At 39.1% G+C, this 23,791-nt stretch overlaps 1 protein-coding gene across 4 annotated transcripts in view; it reads right to left on the bottom strand.

The window, feature by feature from the left end:
• The window catches only part of LOC311182933 (RNA-binding protein 27), a gene marked incomplete at both ends in the record, with an annotated part of 74,445 nt that overhangs the window by 25,196 nt on the left and 25,458 nt on the right, over window positions 1-23,791 (bottom strand). For 2 of the 4 annotated variants that reach the window (XM_084252085.1, XM_084252087.1), the window contains 6 exons: window positions 243-396; window positions 1,607-1,751; window positions 5,684-5,833; window positions 7,680-7,844; window positions 19,678-19,812; window positions 22,777-23,070. In XM_084252085.1, the coding sequence (XP_084108211.1) occupies window positions 243-396; window positions 1,607-1,751; window positions 5,684-5,833; window positions 7,680-7,844; window positions 19,678-19,812; window positions 22,777-23,070 (1,043 nt within the window). The remainder of the gene's footprint in view (window positions 1-242; window positions 397-1,606; window positions 1,752-5,683; window positions 5,834-7,679; window positions 7,845-19,677; window positions 19,813-22,776; window positions 23,071-23,791) is intronic. The other 2 variants (XM_084252086.1, XM_084252088.1) reach the window with 2 other exon arrangements.

Below are 23,791 nucleotides of genomic sequence, written 5' to 3'. Positions count from 1 at the left end.
AATAATGTAACTAGCACATTGTTTTTCAGGAAAAGGTTGCAGAAAAGACCAAACTGAAGTCACAAGAACAAAGTTGGCTTAACAATTCCATCATAAAGGTGAGTGCACAAAAATTCAGTGGAGTTCACACTTAGAGGTGATCAGACTAACTGCTGGCTCATTTAAGCAAGGGGAGCTGATAGAAATATTTTCAAAGATGTATAAAAGACAAGGATTCTGTCACCAACATGGATCACGTTTACCTGGATGTTAACAATGGTTCCAAATTTGCTGAAGTGTTCATTGAGCTTGGTAATGTTGTTCAATTCCTGAGGGATTTTCTTGACTTCTAATTTGGTGTTTGTATATTGATTCTTTCTCAAGAATCCTGGTTTACTCTGATTATTATTCCCTTGCCTGAAAGGAATATTAACAGATCTTGTTAATTCTCTTACCTCACTCCTAGTCAAGGGATAAATCAGTAAAGAATGCAAATTTATAATAAATTATCATTTATAAGTCCTTAGCATACTTCAGAAACTACTAGGCCATTTTCACACCAGCCTCATTACATGGGAACAGAAGAGATAGAACAGTAAAACAAGGGCCTCCCCAGTGGCGCAGCGGTTGAGAGCTGGGTTGCGAAGCTGCCTCTGCAGCACTGGTTTGATCCCAGCCACTGGGCAAGGGTCCCACATGGCACGACAGACCTCTCCTGCCGCCCGCTGCTCCCCTCAGCAGTGTACTTTGTCATTCTACCTGTTCTGCTCTCCGCTCTGGCTCTGGTGAATTCTCTCACCCTCCCACGCTTCTGACTATACCCAGTGCTTGTATGTATGTATGTATGTATGTATGTATGTATGTATGTATGTATGTATGTATTATGTATAAATAAATCTTAAAAAAATAAAAAAGCAAAACAGGGCCTCCCCGGTGGCGCAGCTGTTGAGCGCTGGGTTGCGAAGCTGCCCACAGCCTCTGCAGCACCCGTTCGATCCCCGGCTGCTCCCCGGTCACTGGAGGAGGGTCCCACATGGTGCGCAGACCTCTCCTGCCGCCCGCTGCTCCCCTCAGCAGTGTACTTCGGTCCTTCTGCCTGCTCTGCTCCCCGCTCTGACTCTGGTGAATTCTCTCACCTCCCACGCTTCTGACTGTACCCAGTGCTTGTATAAATAAATAAATAAATCTTAAAAAAAATTAAAAAAAAAAAAAAAGCAAAACAAAACAAAACACAAACAGAAGAGGTCCAAATGAGATTATACTAAATTATAAATGATTATATAAATTAACAAGAAGATTCACATTAAGGAAAGCATAGAACGATCACTTTTTAATGGTGCATTTTTCTGCACAAGTATAGAACTTTCCTCTTCTATTCCGTTCTAGTATCTTAATAATTCTTAATATTGGCTCAGACCTGTAAACAAATGGGACCAAATTACTACTATAATTTTTGAGACATTTTAATGGTGCCTCCGGGATCCCAAACTTTGAGAAACCTAGTTTGAAAATCACTGATTAATCAGAACTCTTATTTTTACAAATTTACTAATGCAAGCAAAACAATGACCCCCCACACACACACACACACACAAAATGAATGCTACTAGTTAGCAAATTATCTTACTTTCCCAGCCAAGGTTTCTTTGTGAGTGGACCTTCCAAACCACTCATAGCTCTTTTTCGACTATCTGGTTCAAGAACGACTCTGGTTATGTTGCTATTAATTGAAACTGGGACTGGTGGTTCAGTCTGGATGACAATGTTTGCAGCTGTTGAAAACAAAAATTAACATTTACTCACAATTCATTATATTTGGAGAATTTCAAATGATTACAACATTTAGTGCAAAAATTAAAAAGGCACCCAACTATTATAATTCTTTTCAGAAATGCATAATAGCAAGAAAAATTATCAACTGTCTTTTTGTCCCTTTAAAAAACAATATCCAAGTTTAAAAACTCACAGACAATCCCTATGCAGTAAATTATTTTAAGTCAAGTATCATCAATGGATGCCCCCCCCAAAAAAGAAAGGCAGTGAAAGTTTGTTAGAGAACATGTATTATATGATGTCATATACTACTCCACAAATGTACTACTCCACAAATTATTTACTTCACAATGGACAGGTCTAACAATTATCATCTTGGGCAAGCAATTAAACTTAACATTTTAAATACAGCAAAATTATTTGTCTCCTGATGTTTCCTTAAGTATCACTAAGAAATTAATCTGGATAGATATTATGAAATTATGATTTTTCTTATGTATAACAATGATACTGTGGTTACATGAAAAGATCATGTCTTCCTTTTAGGTATCTAAGATGAAAGGAGCTAGCATTACAATGTCTATAATCTACTCTCAAGTTGTCCAAGAAAAAAAAACATGGTCAGGAGGAGGAAAGGAAAAAGAAAAATGCATATCTATGAGAAGGTATTCAGGCATTTATTGTACTTCTTTTGATTTTTTTGGTAGGGTTATAATTTCTAAACTTAAAAGCAAAAAAAAAATCCAACACCAGTATTATAAATCAGCACATTTCATTCACAAGAGCTAACACTTAAAATACTGTAAGAAACTGACCTTACAATGTATTATATGTGGGTGGGAGGAGGTATGCTCAACCAAAAAGTAAATAACACAAACAATGCATTATATTCTTGGGTATTCTCCCTAACTTCAGCAATTCAACCAAAAGTACAATTAGCAGGAAAGAGTAACATACAGGGCTGGATGCTGGAATAGAATGGGGTACAGTGTGACAATCAGGGAAATCATGATGAAGATTCATTCATTTAATACACATTTTTTTGAGCAGCTACTACAGCTCAACTACCATACGACACCTTGGGTATAAATTAGTGAATAAAATCAACACAATTCCTGCCCTTGTAGGATCTGTGTTTTCAGAAGACTAAAGGAGACATGCCAATAGTGATGGCATAAAGCATTCTAAAATTTGAGATGTCTTTATGTCTTCCCTAAATAGTTAATCATTACCACCTGAAATTGCCTAACATTTTTCTTAACTGAAGTGCTTTATAAAAAAGCAAAGATATAGCTAAAGGTTAAGTAACTTGCCTAAGATGACAAAGCAAGTCTTTTGTATAGCAGTGCCACAATGTCTATAATTTACTCTCAAGTTGTCCAAGGAAAAAAGACTGAAAAAATTTTATTGCAATGCTTTCGGTTCTCAATAATAGCGAATCTACTAAATCTAAGGACTACTACATATGAATATATAAACCAGGCTGATGGCAAAGGAAAGACCAGAAGTCACTGAGATATTCCCATTAATTTCAGGTATGCTGTTAACAATGCATGCATTAAAGCAAAGGCAATAAGAACACATCTATTATTTGAAATGGGTTCAAATTGCAGTTCTCCCATTAATAGCTATGTGACCTTGGGGAAGTACTTTAACTTCTCTAAGCCTCAATGTTTTTACCTGTAAAAAGAGAATAAAAGAAAATAGTACCTTTTTAAAGTGTTGTTAGTAAGGGATACAAAAGATAAAATACATGTAAAAGCATTTCCTTTAGTCATGTCACAAAACTGTTAGCCTACGTGATAAGATTGTTAGTAATAGCTGTAAAAAATGGTTAATAAAATCAGGATAGAACAGAAAATGTTCATCATGTAATTATATCAGAAAAATATCATCACGATGACCAGTCATTCAAGTTGAAATTAAACACTGGAAATCTTACTGTAAATAAAAGCAAACTCGAATCTCATCAAACTCTTTAATCGAACGTTTATGAGGGAAGAGGAAATTAGGGTACCCACCCATATTAAACACGTGGATTAAATCTTTCAAGGTTTGTGCATATGCTTTGTAAGGGTTCTAACAGATGGTAATAATCATAAATATTAAAGTTTTATTGCAATGTTTTAGGTTCTCAATAATAGCAGTATGAAGCATAGCTCTGGCAACACAAAGAAGGCCCTTATATGATCAGTTCTTTGAGGGCAGTGGGCCATGTCATTTCACCTTTCTATACCTAATATCTAGCAGAGTGGGAGTACTCAGCTAAACTAGCCTAAGTCTGGGCCTCCCTGGTGGCACAAGGGGTTAAGCACCACACTATGAAACAATCCACAGACTCTGCAGCCTGAATTCAATCCCCAGCCAGCCAGCCAGGGAGCAACCCACATGGCAAAGCAGGCCTCTCTTGTCTGGCCTGCTGCTCCCCTCAGCAGTGTATTTCAGTCAGTCTGCCTGTTCTGTTCCCTACTCTGTTTCTGGTGAGTCCTCTCACCCCCTGCATCTCTGGTCTGTACCCCAGCTCTTGTATGCATAAATAAATAAATCTTAAAAAAAAAGGGACTCCCAGTGGCAGCGGGTTGAGTGCAGCGCTGTGTAGCTGTGCACAGCCTCTGCAGTGAGGGTTCAATTCCTGGCCGGCTGAGGAAGATTCCCACATGGCGCGGGAGAACTCTCCTGTCATGCCTGCTGCTCCCCTCATCAGTGCTTTTGGTCTGTTTGCCCATTCTGTTCCCCACTCTGTCTCTGGTGAATCCTCTCACCTTCCAGCGCCTCTGGCCTGTACCCCAGCTATCATATAAATAAAAAAAGAAAATGAAAACCTCACTGTTAAATTTCTTTCTTTTTTTTTTTTTTTTTTATAGAGGCATGCTTTATTTATTTGTTTGCTGGGTTGTTTGTTTTGTTTATACATGCACTGGGTACAGTCAGAAGCACGGGAGGGTGAGAGAATTCACCAGAGCCAGAGCGGGGAGCAGAGCAGGCAGAAGGACCGAAGTACACTGCTGAGGGGAGCAGCGGGCGGCAGGAGAGGTCTGCGCGCCATGTGGGACCCTCCTCCGGTGGCCGGGGAGCAGCTGGGGATCGAACCGGCGCCACAGAAGCCGCGGGCAGCTTCGCAACCCAGCGCTCAACCGCTGCGCCACCAGGGAGGCCCTCACTGTTAAATTTCTTTAAAAAAAAAATTGGAGGGCCTCCTCGGTGGCGCAGCGGTTGAGTGCAGGGTTGCGAAGTTGGCCGCAGCCTCTGCAGCGCCGGTTCGATCCCCGGCTGCTCCCCGGCCACCGGAGGAGGGTCCCACATGGCGCGCAGACCTCTCCTGCCGCCCGCTGCTCCCCTCAGCAGTGTACTTCGGTCCTTCTGCCTGCTCTGCTCCCTGCTCTGGCTCTGGTGAATTCTCTCACCCTCCCACACTTCTGATTGTACCCAGTGCTTGTATAAATAAATAAATAAATCTTAAAAAAAAAAAAAAGAGTATCCCCCCCCCCCCAAAAATGTATCCTTAAAAAAAAAAAAAAAAATTTGGAGGGGCCTCCCTGGTGGCGTAGGCGGTTGAGCGCCACATATGAAGCTGTCCGCAGCCTCTGCAGAGCTGGTTCAATCTCGGTGGGCTGGCGAAGGCCCCCATGGCGAGCAGACCTCTCCTGTATTGCCCGCTGCTCCCCCTCAGCAGTGTATTTCAGTCAGTCTGCCTGTTCTGTTCTATGCTCTGTCTCTAGTGAATCCTCTCACCCTCCCACGCATCTGGCCTATACCCCGGTTCTTGTATAAATAAATAAATCTTTAAAAGAAAAAATGGAGATAAAGCTACACAAGACAAACACAATTTAAATCTTCAAAAGAAGTAATATGTAAATACCTTTAGACCTTTGTGAGATCAGAAGTACTATACTCAACTATTATATAACATTTAGCAACAGAGAAAGTTCACCTCTTGGATTTGCATCCATATCTCCAGATGTTAGGCCAATGAGATTTGGGCGTTGTGTCTGTGTTCTTGAAAAGAACTGTCTGTACTGAGATCTACCAGAACTGGTAATACTAGGAGCTTCTGGGTTATAACCATCTGGTTCATATGTATCTGAGAGAAAACAAAGCAAAAAAGCACATACCAAATCAAAGAATGGTTAAATTATTTATTATAAAATAAGTAACTGTAAAAATGAATTTCCTTCAACAAATATAGTTCCATCAACCCATATACATTTTTTTTTTCCTAAAGGTAAAGAAATAAAGATGCTTCTGTCACAAAACATTGATAAACAAATCCATTCTTAAATACCGATTAATTTCCAGATTCGGGGCCTCCCTGGTGGCGCAAGGAGTTAACACATAGCGCTATGAAGCTATCCGCCACCACTGCAGCAGTTCGATCCCTGACCAGGGAGGTGACCCACATTGCACAGTAGACCTCTCCTGTCTTGCCCGCTGCTCCCCTTAGCCATGTATTTCTCTCAATCTGCCTGTTCTGCCCCCAACTCTGTCTCTGGTGAATCCTCTCACCCCCACCCCCGCGTCTCTGGCCTGCACCCCAGCTCTTGCATGCATAAATAAATAAATCTTCAGACAAAACTTTCCAGATTCACTTACTCATTTTTAGCCTATAAATAACCCATCTAAACTTAAAAGTACACTTTTAAGAGAAATTTTCACATGCACAAAATTCCATATATGAAGGAGACTCTTTTGTTATGTCTCACCAATTTCTAGATACTCCCTTAATTAGGACGGAGGTAGGGGGCATCAATCTATTAATGTGGTTAACTGCACTTTATACTGTAGAAATAATAGCTGGCTTTATATGTTTTTATTTCAAACATTAAAATAAGTCTGTATTTATAAAAATAATCATTATCTCACTAACATACTCCTCACAATACAACTTTTATCAGGTTTTCTGTGTTTTCTCTACAACTAAAAATTTAACTTTTAGAATTATAAAGCTAAATTAACACTTGTTAGTGATTAAAAGTTTTGAATCTGTTAATTTCCAAATGATATATATATCCTCTTCATCCTACATAAAATGAAAGAAGGGTTAAGACTAACTGAAGACACTGATTTTTACAATTGTGATTTAAAAGCCCTCAAGTCTCTTTTCTCCTTTATGTAAAAATTCCTTATGTACTTCCTATCATTTCAGCTATAAGATAAGGTATTCATATATATTACTGGTCAATTACTTCTATGATTCAGAGAATAGTATCAGCAAATCATGATAAAAGTTTTTCGTTACCAGTTGGTATTCTTGACAGAAAAGCTCCTATAATTAGGGCTGCAGAAAGTTTTATAGACATTATATAATCAAATGACCTTGTTTCTGTTATTCCTGGGAATATCAAAAAACTTTAATGTTCTTTAATTATGATGAATTAGTATCTAAAAGCCAAGTGAGAAATGTTTAAATCTTATGAGACAACCACAAAACACTCCACAGATCTTCAATGGGAGGAAGGATTTTTCTTTTTAAGAATCACTATGCTATATAATAGTCCATACAACAAAGGGCAGAGGAGAAAAAGAAAAGTTCATCCATGATTAGCAAGAAACTAGATGCTTTTTGGTCTTGTCTAAAGGAAAAATTAATCTAGTTTTTCTTCTAATATATAATTAATTAGAAAACACTCAAGTAGATATCCTCTCCCTATCCACCTGATTAGAACTAGTTCAAGGAACTAGCATGACTTTTGTTACCGAGGTACTGAAAGTAAATACAGAGGACACCAGAGATGACAGACACACAGGAGGCCTAATCATCTAGCAGCCACTAGGGACAAACCAAAGTAGTAGAAGAACAGAAAATACTACCACCTAAGAAATTTAATGGGAATTCGACAGCAAATCAGGATGCCAGGTCACCCACAAGGCTGGGCAGTTTATGGTACAAAAGATCAGGGAGGTGGATGGTCATCTGTAGCAAAGCTTACCTGGGACCAGAGGGGTAGGGCTGGAGACTGAGGTATGGTACCCAATGGAAGATCCCATGAGGTTTCGAGGTGGCACCAAACGAGCTGCCAGCAGAGGAGGCGGTGTCCCCAACTGAAGTCGCTCAGATGCAGCAGCGCCATGTTCACGAGAGTACATGGGCTGTCCTACAGAGGAAAGAATAGGAAGGCAACCGGGATTGAGAGGCACAGCTTCTCTTAGGGTAATGAATTCTTGCTGAGACTTTGAGCCAAGAACAGAAAAAATTACACCACCAAGAACAGTAGTAGAGAAAGATATTACTGAGATTCTTTCTAACTCAAGAAACAGACATGCAACTCGTTAGGATGCACTAAGGTATAAAGAAAAGAGTAAGAATTAGGGAGTATGACAGCAAACGTCTCCATTTGTTAAAATCTTAAAGGGAACAACTATTTGCTAATTTAACCCAAAAGTGAGCATCAAGTTATTAGACAAAGGAGCCCTGAGCTGCTTGTCAAGCAGTTTTGTTCTGTCATGAATATGCCTTCATGTGGCAGGAAGGCTGTTGCACAATTAGGAAAAAAAAGAAAACTAACATTCCTCCCCAAACTTAGATAATTTCATGTTTGTACAAAATATACTCCTATGTCTAGATAAAGAAAAGGAACAATAATAAAGAAACTTTAAAAAGAAAAACCACTACAAACATACCCTCACAGAGAATAAGGAATATTCAAAAGGAAAAATTAAACAAGATAATAAAAATTTGTTATCCAGGAGCAGGTGGATAACAAATACAGAGAAAGGGGGAAAAAGGACACAAATCTCAGATAAACACATCAGCCACTGTACACAGGTAATTATCTCAGATGTTAAGAACCACTTTGTGAGAGTAAGTACATTCTGAGTTTATATATACCAATGCAAGAATATCAAACACAATGAAGTCAAATTTTACAGAAGTGGATTAAAAAGGACAAGGTATCAAGGAGCAAAACCTCTTTGGTTAGTCATTTAAATAGTCCTTTTCATTGACAACTCTAATGAGACCTACTTATAAGATTTAATCAACATGTTATGCTCACAGTCAGGCATTCATTAGATGGCAAAAGACAAAATAAAGCAAATTTAGAATATTTTTTACATCTTAAGAAATGTCATTGAAAGTTACAAAGCTCCTAAATACTTTTCAAAATACCTTAATAGGACAAGCCACAAAGCAACCACTTAATTTCATGGTAAATGCAAAAGGGAAATAGAAGCTAAATTTCACTACCTTTCTCTTCCAAGGAGAAAGTGAGAAATAAATGTACATATAATTGTACATTTAACACTTATTCTTTCAAAATTTACAGTAAAAAAGAATTATGCAACCACTACGTTACAAAATCTCAAAGATCTGGAAGTAGTTTAAAGGCTGACCTACTACAGAGAACTCCTTGGGGAATAAAGTAGTGTGCAAAGGAGAATAGTAAATGTAACCTCAGTCCTTATGACTATGATTTATGATATACCACTCAACGTAGCATGTATATTTAATTAATAATTCTCAAATGACAAAGAGCATGTATTCAAACACTTCAGAGGGCCTCCCTGATGGTGCAAGGGGTTAAGACGCAACCCATGAAGCTGTCTGCAGCCTCTCCAACACGAGTTCGATTCCCGGGCCTGCCAGGGAGCAGTTGCCCACTTGGCGCAGCAGACCTCTCCTGACTCGCCTGCTGCTTCCCTCAGCAGTGTACTTTGGTTGATCTGCTTGTTCTGTTCCCCACTCTGTCTCTAGTGAATACTCTCACCCCCCACACCTCTGGCCTAAACCCCAGCTCTTGTGTGCATCAATAAATAAATCTTAAAAAAAAAAAAAAAGAAAGCTATTTATTCAAATGAAGTCTGATTTCCTAAACCTATTCAGACCACTGAACATTATTTCAAAAACAAACCATTTCTTAAATAAAAGACTGATTCTAGGTCTGAGCAGGAATTTTATAAGATGAGTCTGGTACCTTGATACACCTTATCCTTCCAGAAGGAAAATGGCTATCAAACAATAGCATGTCAAAAACAAATCAAAACAGGGCCTCCCCGGTGGCGCAGCGGTTGAGCACTGGGCTGCGAAGCTCTTCAGCGCCGGTTTGATCCCCGGCTGCCAGGGCGAGGGTCCCACATGGTGCGCAGACCTCTCCTGCCGCCCGCTGCTCCCCTTAGCAGTGTACTTCGTCACTCGCCTGTTGTGCTCTGCTCTCCTCTCTGGCTCTGGTGAATTCTCTCACCCTCCCACACTTCTGACTGTACCCAGTGTTTGTATAAATAAATAAATAAATCTTAAAGAAAAAACAAAAAAAACAAATCAAAACAATGGTAACCAAACCACCAGTAGGAACCAATATGAAGAGGCTACCAGTGATCAAAGGTTTTGAATATCCAAAAGGGCTGTAATAGGGAACAAGGTAGCAAACACGTTAAATTTTCATGAGTTCATTATTCTGAAAACTGACAAATGAATGGAAACAAGCATTTATCTGGCCTTTCCTGTGAAAAACTGCATTTCACATTAACCTAGTGGTTAAAAATGAGAAGTTCTAATTTGTTGAATGCCAACCAATAAATGTAGAAGAAATCATAGAATCAGAATATCACACTTTTATAACCTATAAGGAAAACAGAAGACTTAGACAGTGATCACAAATAGCTGTTGAAACCATTACCAACTTGTAAAATGAGTGGGTCAGAATGAACACACCTATAAATGCTGAAAAATGTAACACAGAAAGACGACAGCTCAATATTGCGAACATTGTGATGTACTGCAGTAGTAGTACATAGCCCCATCAATGAAATAGTCATGCTCCCCCAGACCCCCCAAAATTCTACATAGGAACTGAATTAACACTAGCTCCTCTAGCTCTTATCTCTAATTTACAGGAAATAGGGAGACAGAAATGTGCCAAGTTGAGAATGCGAAAAAATCCTTAAGGACAAATGGTCTGTTTCTTCAAAAACAAACAAAAAATTGTCAAGGAAAAAAATATGTAGGGGGAAGCAGTATAGATTTTTCAAGACTTAACAGACACAACAGCTAACTGTAGAATGTAGGGCCTCGCTCATGGTCTACGGGTTAAGTCTCAGCGCTACCACCATGAAGACCTGAGTTCAATTCCCAGCCAGGGAGCTAACCTATATATGGTACAACAGATCTCTCCTCTCTCGCCCACTTCTTCCCTCGGCGGTATATTTCACAAGATCAAGCCTGCTCTGCTCCCCACTCTGCTTCCCACTCTGCTTCTGGTGAATCCTCTTAACCCACCCCCCACCTCTGGCCTACACACCAGTTCTTCTATGCATAAATAAATGAATGAATGAATAAATGTAATACATAACCCTGGATCCAGTTTTAAACAAATCAGCTGTAAAAGGAAATTTATGATACAATTATGAAATATGAATACTGACTGGATACTTGACAATAGTGAACTGTCATAAATTTTTTGTGAAGAATGATAAAATACTGTGATTGCATATGTATTTGTGCATACATGGGCACATGTATGTTGAATCCTTATCTTTTGGAGACACATAATAAAAAGCTTGCAAATGAAATGTTAACATTTGGGGTTTTTCAAAAATAATCGAATCAGAGATGAGTTAGAGATTAACCATACACAGGTAAATGTTCAAAGTGGTGAATGTGTAAATGAAGAAATACAAGCAAGACCTCCTGGTGGCACAAGTGGTTAAGACACAACCTATGAAGCTAAACGCAGCCTCTGCAGCACTGAGTTTGATCCCCCGGCCCACCAGGGAGCAACCCACATGGCAAAGCAGCCCTCTCCTGACTCGCCCACTGCTCCCCCCAGCATTGTACTTTGGTCAATCTGCTTGTTCTGTTCTCTACTCTCTCTCGTGAATCCCCTCACCCCCCACACCTCTGGCCTGTACCCCAGCTCTTGTATGCATATGTAAATAAATCTTAAAAAAAAAAAAAAAACAAGCAAAATGTAATTTGTTAAAAGTTACAAAAATGGTGAAGATGACCTAGTCACAATTTATAGTCACTCAATTTAGCTTTGGTCAGTGTAGGGAGTGACTGGGTAATTCCAAACCACAAACATCTCCAGTTTCACATTCCTGTCTTAAACTGTTCATGTATCTTACACGCCTGATAGCAACATTTTCACATTCATAATATGTTCAGTTGAGTCAGCTGACAAGTCTTTATTCAAACTAAAATTTTAGTTATTCTTCATGATTTTTCTGATTTTTGTCTTCAAAAGTACTTACAGGGGGAAAAAAAACATAAGGTATATTTGAAACTAAAAGGTTCAATTTAGAAAAATAAAAGGCTACCTCTTCCAAATATTGACATTTTATTATATCTTCTTTAGAATCCAAGGTCACTGGCACACCTTCTTGAGTTCTAGGACTTAAATGGTGCCTGGCATATAGCAGGAACTCAATAAAGAGTCACTTAAAAGAATTAAAGATTATTTACTTAAAGTAACCCAACGACAATTAAGTATTTCTTTGGATGAGAATCTGTATGTTGAAATGGGCACTATGACAACTAATCCAATATAAATCCAAATAAAACACAGGGGAGAAACTAAAGGCAGAAGATAGTCTATTGGAAACCAATTCACTCTTTTAGACATCAAAATCCTTCATTCTGCACAGAGAAATGTTAGAATTAAATGAGGAGCCTCAAGTTTAGGAATACAGTATTATAGTAACTTTATATAGCTGATAGCAAAAAAAGTTATTTTTTGAGGGATAAAGATAACTTACACAAATTTATTTGAAAACTGACAATTGCATATAGCCAGTATAATATACTTAGCAGTTATAAAATATTTGTACTATGTCTCCAAAGAAGCAGAGGAAACATACCAAATTTTAGATAGAAGGGAAAGTATACTTTAAAAAGGTCTTATGAAAACCAAAAAGATATTTAGAGTTGGTGACTTAAAATTTGAGTAGTGTTTAAGTACTTCAGAGGAAATAACTGATTTTAATGGGTATGTGATATTGCTTCTTTCCATGAAATACCAATTCATCTCATTATTCAAATCCTCTCAAAATATGTGACATTTTCACTCAACAAAAATGATAAAATTTCAAAGTTTTTTTCTCAGCTTTAACTTTTTTTTTTAAGATTTATTTATTTATTTATTTACGCATACATACATACATACAAGCACTGGGTACAGTCAGAAGCGTGGGATGGTGAGAGAATTCACCAGAGCCAGAGTGGAGAGCAGTACAGGCAGAGTGACAAAGTACACTGCTGAGGGGAGCAGCGGGTCTGTCATGCCATGTGGGACCCTTGCCTGGAGGCTGGGGATGGAACCAGCACCTCAGAGGCTGCGGGCAGCTTCGCAGCCCAGCGCTCAACTGCTGCGCCACCAGGGGAGGCCCTCAGCTGTAACTTCTTAACATTAACTTTTAAATAGCATTATCAGGAGCCACACATACCCTCTCCAGTTTTACAAAGGGGTAGTTTCTTTTCCTTCTTTTAACATTCAATCGTTGCCTTTCAAAACAGGTAATAATTACAGACTAGAAGGTTTTATTTTTGGCAGAATTAGTTCCTTTATCACACTTGTGTTTCTGAGGCATTATGTTCATTTACTAACGGCAAAACAGATTTTGGCTTGGATTTTGTTGGTTTTTTAAAGATGTATTTTTCCCCACTATTAGATTTCTACTTTCTTTAGGAAGACTCATTTCTTACTGCTCATTTGTATATCTCCTATATTTAGCATTGATCAGCCTCCTAGTTTTACCTCCGAAAATTCAGATTTCATTTTTCTTTTACTTTGGGTTCCTGCTAACAAAACTCCACAACTTAGTATTGATTGATATACTTGTTATTCATGCATAAATTTTCTGCATTATGAATTAATAATTTTTAAAAGATTTACTTCTATTTATTTATGCATACAAGAACTGAGGTATAGGCCAGACGTGCAGGGGGTACAAGGGTGAGAGGATTCACCAGAGACAGAGTGGAGAGCAGAGCAGGCTCTCCTGGATCTACTGGAACACACTAATGAAGGCAGCAATGGGCTAGACACCCATTGCACCTCTAGCTGCACCGTAGCTCCCTTGCTGGGTATCAAATTCACGCCACAGTAGCTGGCGATAGCTAGATAAAGTTGAGACCTTAACCCCTGCGCCACTAGGGAGGCCCTGAAGGATTCATCTTATGTCTCAAAGACAATTTCATTTTATTTTTTTTCCAAGATTTATTTATTTAGGGCCTCCCCGGTGGCACAGCGGGTTGAGCGCCGCACTGTGAAGCTGTCAGCAGCCTCTGCAGCATGGGTTCGATCCCAGCCAGCCAGGGAGAAACCCACATGGCGCGGCAGACCCCTCCTGCCTCATCCGCTGTTCCCCTCAGCTGTGTCTTCGGTCCATCTGCTTGTTCTGCTCCCCACTCTGTCTCTGGTGAATTCTCTCACCCTCCTGTGTCTCTCAGTGTACCCCAGTTCTTGTACAAAAATATCTTAAAAAAAAAAAAAGATTTATATATTTATGCATACAAGAACTGGGGTCTAGGCCAGCGAGGATTCACCAGAGAGAGTGAGGAACAGAACAGGCAAATTGACTGAAATACACTGCTGTCGGCGAGACCGGAGAGGTAGCTCCCTGATGTAGGTAGGTAGCTCCATGTAGGTAGCGTCATGTAGGTAGCTCCCTGATCAGCCTGTCCGTGGACTGAACTCATGCCACAGAGGCTGCAGAGAGCTTCACAGTGCTGTGCTTAACCCTTTGTGCCACCAGGAGGCTCCTCAAGGACAATTTTAAAAAACTTTAAAATCAAGTAAATCTATTACTGGGCCTCCCCAGTGGCACAGCAGTTGAGCGCTGGGCTGCAAAGCTGCCCGCAGCCTCCGCAGCGCCGGTTTGCTCCCCGGCCGCCAGCAAGGGTCCCACATGGAGCGCAGACCTCTCCTGCCACGCCCGCTGCTCCCCTCAGCAGTGTACTTCGTCAGCCTGTCTGTTCTGCTCTGGCTCTGGTGAATTCTCTCACCTTCTCACGCTTCTGACTGTACCCAGTGCTTGTATAAATGAAATCTTTAAAAACAAAAAAGAATCTATTACTGATCCATACTACAACAAAAAAATTTTTTTAAATGATTAAGATTGCTATTAAGTATTATCTAATAGGCTTTCAAATTCCTCTACAAATTTTAGAATCAAATTTTTAGCTTTTAAGAAAGTGGCTTATAGAGTTTTAAATCATTCAATATGTGTATTCTATAATTTTCAAAATATTCAGCTGCCAACAATTAAATCTCTATCAACACTGGTACTGCATGAAATACTATCTTTGGGGCCTCCCCTAGTGGTGCAGCGGTTGAGTGCAGTGCTGTGAAGCTGTCCACAGCCTCCGCAGCACCGGTTCAATCCCGGCTGGCCCGTGAGGGTCCCACATGGCGCGGCAGACCTCACTTGTCTCGCCAGCTGCTCCCCTCAGTATTGTGTTTCGTCAGTTTGCCTGTTCTGTACCCTGCTCTGTCTCTGGTGAATCCTTTCACCCTCCCACGCATCTGGCCTGTACCCCAGTTCTTGTATAAACAAACAAACAAATAAATAAATAAATAAGGAATACTATCTTTGAAAGCAGTAATTTACTAATGCAAATGGGAAGTTGTTACCTTTCATTGGTCTGAGGGAAAAATATAATTAATATTTCATAAAACAGGGCCTCCCTGGTGGTGCAAGGGATTAAGACATAGCTTATGAAGCTGTCCGCAGCCACGGCAGCACGAGTTCGATCCCCAGCCAGCCAGGGAACAACCCACATGGCACAGCAGACCTCTACCGTCTCCCCCGCTACTCCCCTCAGCAGTGTGTTTCAGTCAGTCTGCCTGTTCTGTTCCCCACCTCTCTGGTGAATCTTCTCACACCTTGTACCTCTGGCCTACACCCCAGTTCTTGTACACATAAATAAGTAAAAATAAATCTTTTTTTTTTAAAAAAAGATGAAACTGAGGGGTTAAGTAACCTGTCCAAGGTCTCAATAATAAATGATGGAAAAAGGATTTTAAAATATGCTTAAACACTAGTTGAATTTAACTCTCCAAGACATGACAAAGATAAGAAAAGTTTAGGAGGCAAAAGAAACTGTTTTGACAAATACTGTTAACATAAAAGATGAATGTATCCACACTCTTGGAAAAAAAAAATCTCACTCCCTGACATTTTTAACGACAATAAAGACCTTATTTTTATGTTTTTTGAGAAAGGAGTTTAAGCTTCAGTAAATTAAAAGTATAAGCTTTAGTAAATTAAAAACAAAATTTGAGGGCCTCCCTGGTGGCACAGCAGTTGAGCGCTGGGTTGCGAAGCTGCCCGCGGCCTCTGCGGCACCGGTTCAATCCCTGGCTGCTCCCCGGCCACCGGAGGAGGGTCCCACATGGTGCGCAGACCTCTCCTGCCGTCCGCTGCTCCCCTCAGCAGTGTACTTCAGTCCTTCTGCCTGCTCTGTTCCCCGCTCTGGCTCTGGTGAATTCTCTCACCCTCCCGCGCTTCTGACTGTACCCAGTGCATGTATAAACAAACAAACAAACAAATAAACATGCCTCTATATAAAAAAAAAAAACTTAAAAAAAATTTGAAAAATCCAAGAAATAAGAGAATTGGAATTTAAGGAAAACATTAAACATAATGCGCTGGCCACCCTGGTGGTGCAGGAGTTAAAGTCTCAGTGCTATCAAGCTATCACCAACCACTGTGGCCTGAGTTCAATCCTTAGCCATGGAGCTGACCCCCATGGCGCAGCAGATCTCTACTGCCTTGCCTGCTGCTCCCCTCAGCAGTGTATTTCAGTAGATCTGCCTGTTTTGTTCCCCACTCTGGTGAATCCTCTCACTGCTGTGCCCCCTCCACCCCTGGCACCTCGCCTACACCCCAGTTCTTGTATGCATAAATAAAATAAATCATTAAATAAAACTTACAATAACCTAACCACTAAATATTATAGTTCATCATTTTAAATAATTTAATTGATTTGCCATTTTTTTACATAACTAAAAAATTTGGGGAGTACAACTTCACACTTCAACATGTGCACATGCTTCACCAAAGTTCCAGTGCCAATACAATGTCATGTTAATATTAGTTTAAATGACGCTATCTTCACTTCAGCATACAAGTAACATCATTATTAACAATATTTTATTTGACTCTTAGAAGATAAAACCTTATGTTTTATTTATTTATTTTAATTTTTTTTATAAATAATTTTATTTTTATATTCCCCATACAATTGCAGCCCCCCCCCATTCTGACCCCAATCCCTCCCCTCCCGCCCCCGCCCCCCTAAAAGTGTCTCTGGTTCATAGTTTTTTGTTGATTTTGATTTTCACTTTCTTATAGTTAATCATTTTCCTGGTCCCTTATTTAAGTTTTCTAGATTCCTGCTATGAGTGAGACCATCCGGTATTTTTCTTTTTCTTTCTGGCTTATTTCGCTGAGCATGATCCCTTCCAGCGCCATCCATGTTGCTGCAAATTGCATGTGTTTATCTTTTTTGAATGCTGAGTAATATTCTATGGTGTATATGGACCACATCTTCTTGATCCAGTCATCTATTTTTGGGCATTTGGGTTGTTTCCAAAGCTTAGCTATTGTAAACAGTGCTGCTATAAACATAGGGGTGCAGGTGCTCTTTGGAATTGATGTTTCTGTGTCCTTTGGGTAAATACCTAGGAGTGGAATTGCTGGATCATATGGAAGCTCTATGTTTAGTAGGTCCAGAAATCTCCACACAGCTCTCCACAGTGGTTGGACCAGTTTGCACTCCCACCAACAGTGCAGAAGAGTTCCTTTTTCTCCACACCCTCGCCAGCATTTGTTGTTGCTAGTTTTTTTAATATGTGCCATTCTCACTGGTGTAAGATGGTATCTCATGGTAGTTTTGATTTGCATTTCCCTGATGACAAGTGATGTTGAACATTTTTTCATATGCCTGTTGGCCATTTGCATTTCCTCTTCAGAGAAGTTTCTTTTTAGCTCTTCTGCCCATTTTTTGACTGGATAATTTTCTTTGTTGTTGTTGAGTCTCATCAGCTCTTTGCAGATTTTTGTGATCAGTCCTTTATCATTAGTGTTGGGTGCAAAAATGTTCTCCCAGTTGGTGGAGTTTCTCTTTGTTTTTGTTATTGTCTCTTTTGCTGTGCAGAAGCTCTTTAATTTGATGTAGTCCCAGCTGTTTATCTTTGCCTTCACTATCACTGCTTTGGGTGATGTGTCTGTAAAGATGTCTTTGATGTACAAATCACGTAGTGTTTCGCCTATATTTCCTTCTATATATTTTATGGTTTCAGGTCTTATGTCAAGTTCTTTAATCTATTTTGAGTTGATTTTTGTGTATGGTGTGAGGTAGGGGTCAAGCTTCATTCTTTTGCATGTAGCGACCCAGTTTTCCCAGCATCATTTATTGAACAAACTTTCTTTGCTCCAATGCATAGTCTTTGTTCCTTTGTCAAAGATTAGTTGACCATAAATCTGTGGGTTTATTTCTGGATTTTCTATTCGATTCCATTGGTCTGTATGTCTGTTCTTGTTCCAATACCATGCAGTTTTGATGATTATGGCTTTGTAGTAGAGTTTGAAGTCTGGGAGTATGATGCCTCCATTTCCTTCTTTTTTTTTCAGTAGAGCTTTGGCTATTCGGGGTTTTTGGTGATTCCATATGAATGTCATCAATAATTGTTCTATTTCTTTGAAGAATGACATTGAAATTTTGATTGGAATAGCAATGAATCGGTATATTGCTTTTGGTAGGATGGCCATTTTAATAATGTTTATTCTTCCAATCCATGAGCAGGGGATGTCTTTCCATTTCTTTGTGTCTTCTTCTATTTCTTTTAACAGTGTTTTATAATTTTCTTTGTATAGGTCCTTTACCTCTTTTGTTAGATTTATTCCCAAATATTTGATTTTTTTTGTTTCGATAATAAAAGGGATGTTTTTTTTTATTTCTTCTTCTTCAGATTTATTGTTTGTGTATAGGAAGGCTATTGACTTTTGCGTGTTGATTTTGTATCCTGCCACTTTACTGAATTGATTGATAAGTTGAATTAGTTTTTCTGTGGAGTTTTTGGGGTTCTCTATGTATATTATTATATCATCTGCAAATAGTGATAGTTTGACTTCTTCTTTTCCTATTTGGATTCCTTGGATGTCTTTCTCTTGCCTTATTGCTCTGGCTAGGACTTCCAGTATTATATTGAAAAGCAGTGGTGAGAGTGGACATCCTTGTCTTGTTCCAGATCTTAATGGAATTGCTTTCAGCTTTTCACCATTGAGGATGATATTGGCTGTTGGCTTGTCATAGATGGCCTTTATGATGTTGAGGTATGTTCCTTGTATCCCAAGAATTTCAAGGGCTTTTATCATGAATGGGTGTTGCACTTTGTCGAAAGCTTTCTCAGCATCTATTGATATTATCATATGGTTTTTATATTTCTTTTTGTTGATGTGTTGGATAACGTTGATTGATTTTCTGATGTTAAACCATCCTTGTGTCCCTGGAATGAATCCTACTTGGTCGTGGTGAATTATCTTATGGATACACTGTTGGATTCTGATAGCTAAAATTTTATTGAGGATTTTTGCATCAGTGTTCATTAGGGAGATTGGCCTGTAGTTTTCCTTTTTTGTGTTGTCCTTATTCGAAAACCTTATGTTTTAGAAACTCATTCAGAGGAACAATTTTTCAACAGAAGTTTAGAAATAAAATGACTTTAGAAGACACTGTATTTTGCTACATCAGAGTAGACTTCTTTAAAACAGAAATTCTTGCCTTTCCCAATATCACACAAAATCATAATATAGCCAACCTGTATTTTATACAGCATAATCTCAAAGAAAATTCCTTGTGAACACAACATAATCTTTATAAGCCACAGTCCCTGAAAAGAGATATTTAACTATCTATTTTTTTAACAGAGTAACCAAATAGGAGAAAACTTGGCTTTTCTATTTTTAAGTCAAACAACAATTACTTACGTTCTGATACTGTATAAAGGAGGTTCTGGGGTAAAGGAGGAGGTAGTCTTGCTCCCACTGGTGCAAGATTGGGGACTGTACTTGTCCCAGGCTGGTCACGGTTGTTTATCAAACTTGACTGTGTTATGGGTGGTCCTAAAAACAGAAGTGAAAGGTAGGGTATTATAGTTTCTACTTGATACTAATTACCTACTTTGGCTGAGAACAGAATTAAGGAATTTGATATATGTAATTGCTTAAGCACTGTGAGCTGCATAATTAATTAAAAATGACATCTTAGTTCTAGAACAGACAAAACTTATCCCGGAAGAAAATAGCAGAACTGATTGCCTCAGGGATTGAGGTGGAAAATAGCGAGGAAGGGACTTGAACAAACTTTCTGGGGTGACGTTATGTTCTACAGACATGTTTAAGTTGATGTCTGCAATGAACTATGCATGAAATGCATCAAAAATTAAAATGGCATGTAATAATCCAAATGTATATAGTAAAATGTTAACTGCAGAAACTGAATGATGAGTATATGGATGATCAACATATAATACTTTCAACTTTTCTGTTTCCTTGAAATTTTTCATAGGAATACATGGGGAAATGATAGGATTCACCTTAAATTTTCCATATAAATTCATGGTAACAGTATTTCCAGACCCCAAAAATAACCTACCAAATCCTACCAAATAGGAACCTCCTCTTTTCAGACAGTAGGAGAAACTGTATATAAAGATGCTTTTTTATCTGAGGAATAAAATCTCAGGCTTCATTTACACCACTTTTGTCACAATATTAAGCATTCACAAACACTGAGTTAAAAGAGCCATATTTCTATTGACCAAATTTAAGCATGACTCCAAATCTTTATTAACTTGAAATATGTTCCGTAAGGATGCTACTGCACAAATAAAAGGTGATAGGTACAAAGATCATGCTAAATGACTTCTGAACATCTTATAAGGCTATAATTTCAAAAATGTAAAGTTTTAAAAAAGAAAATTTTAAAAGTATTGTTTAGGGCCTCCCCGGTGGCGCAGCGGTTGAGCGCTGGGTTGCGAAGCTGCCCGCAGCCTCAGTAGCACCGGTTTGATCCCCGGCTGCTCCCCGGCCACGGGAGGAGGGTCCCGCATGGCACGTAGACCTCTCCTGCCGCCCGCTGCTCCCCTCAGCAGTGTACTTTGGTCCTTCTGCCTGCTCTGCTCCCCACTCTGGCTCTGGTGAATTCTCTCACCCTCACGCGCTTCTGACTGTACCCAGTGCTTGTATAAATAATAAATAAATTAATCTTTAACAACAACAACAAAAAAGTATTGCTTAAATAATATGAATGACAATCATTCTTAATATCTGTGATCACTTAACAATGTTAAATTTCTTCAAGTAAAGTTTCTTATGTGTTTAGAAATATCCTTTAGAATTTTAGATACAGGGCCTCCTTGGTGGCATAGGGGTTAAAGTCTCAGCACTTCCAAGCTATCACCAAACATTGCAGCATGTGTTCGATCCCCAGCCGGGGAGCTGACCCACATGGCACAGCAGACCTCTCCTAACTCGCCCACTGCTCCCATCAGCAGTGTGTTTCAGTAGGCCCGCCTGTTCTGCTCCCCGCTCTGTCTCTGGAAAATCCTCTCACTCCCCACACCTCTGGCTTATACCCCAGTTCTTGTATGCATAAATAAATAAATCTTTAAAAAACTTAGAATTTTAGATATAGTTAATATAAGACATAAATAATATTTAGATATACATAGAGACACATTTTATCTTCTATCACACAAGTTGTTAAACTCATAATAAATTTTTTAAATAATATTTTAAAAGTTTCGTCTTGGTTTCTGCTAAGCTATCAACTCCTAATTACTCATTCAATTTTGGTGGATATAAGAGCATAGATTAATAAAACAATGACAACAACAAAAAACAGTCCTCATTAGCAAAGAGAGTCAAACTTAAGGATATAATGTTGAAATAATAGGACACTAGGAATTTCTTCCAGCAACAAAAAATAAGCCAAAAAAGAGGGGAAAATAAAAGGAGAAAGGGATGAAAGAGCTGAATACTGATAGCCACTGAAGATGGATGATGTCACATAGAATACTTAAATTATTATTCTACTTCTGTGTATATTTGAAAATTTCCATAATAAAAGGTTTTTAAAACTATTGCAATATTCTTCTTTATTTAAGATCTATTTATTTATGCATACAAGAGCTGGGGTACAGACCAGAGATGTGGGGGGTGAGAGGACTCACCAGAGAGAGTGGGAAACAGAACAGTCAGACTGACTGAAATACACTGCTGAGGGGAGCAGCAGATGAGGCAGGAGAGGTCTGCTGTGCCTTGTGGTAGCTCTCTGGCCAGCCGGGGATCGAACTCATGCTGCAGTGGTTGTGGATTGCTTCACAGTTCTGTGCTTAACCCCCTGCGCCACCAGGGAGGTCCTATTTCAAAATTTTTATTTTTATTTTTTAAAGATTTATTTATGCACACAGAGCTGGGATTTAGGCCAGAGGTGTGTGTGGGGTTGGGGGGGGGAGGGTGAGAGGATTCACCAGAGACAGAATGGGGAACACAACAGGCAGACTGACCGAAGTACACTGCTGAGGGGAGCATGTGGGAATCTCCCTGGCTGGCCAGGAATTGAAACTGCGCTGCGGCGGCTACGGACAGCTTCACAGTGCTTCGCTCAACCTGCATTGTCACCGGGGTGGCCTGGAGGCCCTATTTCAATATTCTTTTTTTTTTTTTTCAATATTCTTAAAGATTTTTTATTTAAAGATTGAGAAATTTCACTATACTATTAGCAGAGTTTTTTTCCTAGCATCTTAAAAAAAACTAGCAAGATTTTGACTGTAGATATATAAGTTAGTTGATTACATTTATATTTTATACTTAGAGGATATAACAAATAATACAATAATACGAAGATGGATGGAGTAAAGGAAATTGCAGCATTTTAACCGGCATTTATATGAATATATACCATATTCTATTATCAACTTATCTTCCAAAAATTTTAAGTATAGTGTTAGGTTAGCCAAAAAAAGACAGGTTCTTCTATGTATCATCCTCCACCAAAGAAACAGTCAGTGAACATATACTTACTTGGTATGGGAAGAACAACAGAAGGTGGAGGCTGGCCATGTCCTTGGGGAACAGGAAGTCTCATGTTGTGGCCAGGACCTGGGCCTGGGCCTGGGCCTGGGCCTGGGCCAGGGCCAGGGCCAGGGCCCGGGCCTGGCATCGGAGGCATTAACATCCCGGGAGGTGGAGGAGGAGGAAGTCCAGGAGGAGGTGGAGGGAAAGGAATCATGCTTGGCAGAGCAACTTCATCAACAACCAGGGGATCATTTCCATGATCAAACTGACAAAGGTCACCAAGTACACAAAATCCTCTTTCTATAAGAATGAAAGAAAAAATCTTATTATGACCTACTTAGAGTTCAGAAAACAAAGAAAAAAAACCCATCAATCTGATTTATACAGCACTTCCCTAGGGGGTCTAAAGTCCTCTTGGTATTATTCTGTTAATCATGACATATCCCTAAGGTAGAAGCAGGTGTTCTCTCTACTTTCTACACTATGACACTATAATATATTGAGATAGCAAATGACACAGAGTGAGAAACAAGTAACTAGTCACTAAAACACAAACCCACTAGCTATTACTATGTTTTCATAATAGAAAGATAAATAAATATCTACTAACAAAGGCCGGGGTAGGTGAAAACAAGGGAGCTGAACTAGTTGATCTAACTTCAACTACTTATTTTCATATTATTCTAAAGCAACCATTTTTCTATATATTCACAAGCTGAGACTTTAAAGTATTCAAGTGGCCATTAAAAAACCCAGATTATTCACTGCAGCATTGTTTTTAAGAGCAAAATATAGACACACTCCAAAAGTGCATCAATAAGGAATAAGTTAAGGTCATTTCTCCAGTACTGCAGAATACTAAGAAGCCTAAAAAATGTAAAGTTCTTTATATATTAATATAGGGAGATTGCCAGAAAATATTGCTAGATTTAAAAAAAAAAAAACACCCACTATGTAGAAGAGTGTGAATAAACAAGCATTTGTGTAATGAAGTGGGGAAGATAGATGCATTTGTTTATAT

The sequence above is a fragment of the Talpa europaea genome, assembly GCF_964194135.1.
Source record: "Talpa europaea genome assembly, chromosome: 13".
Classification (NCBI taxonomy): domain Eukaryota; kingdom Metazoa; phylum Chordata; class Mammalia; order Eulipotyphla; family Talpidae; genus Talpa; species Talpa europaea.
The sequence above is the reverse complement of the archived record's forward strand: the minus strand, read 5'-3'. Positions and strand labels throughout refer to the sequence as shown.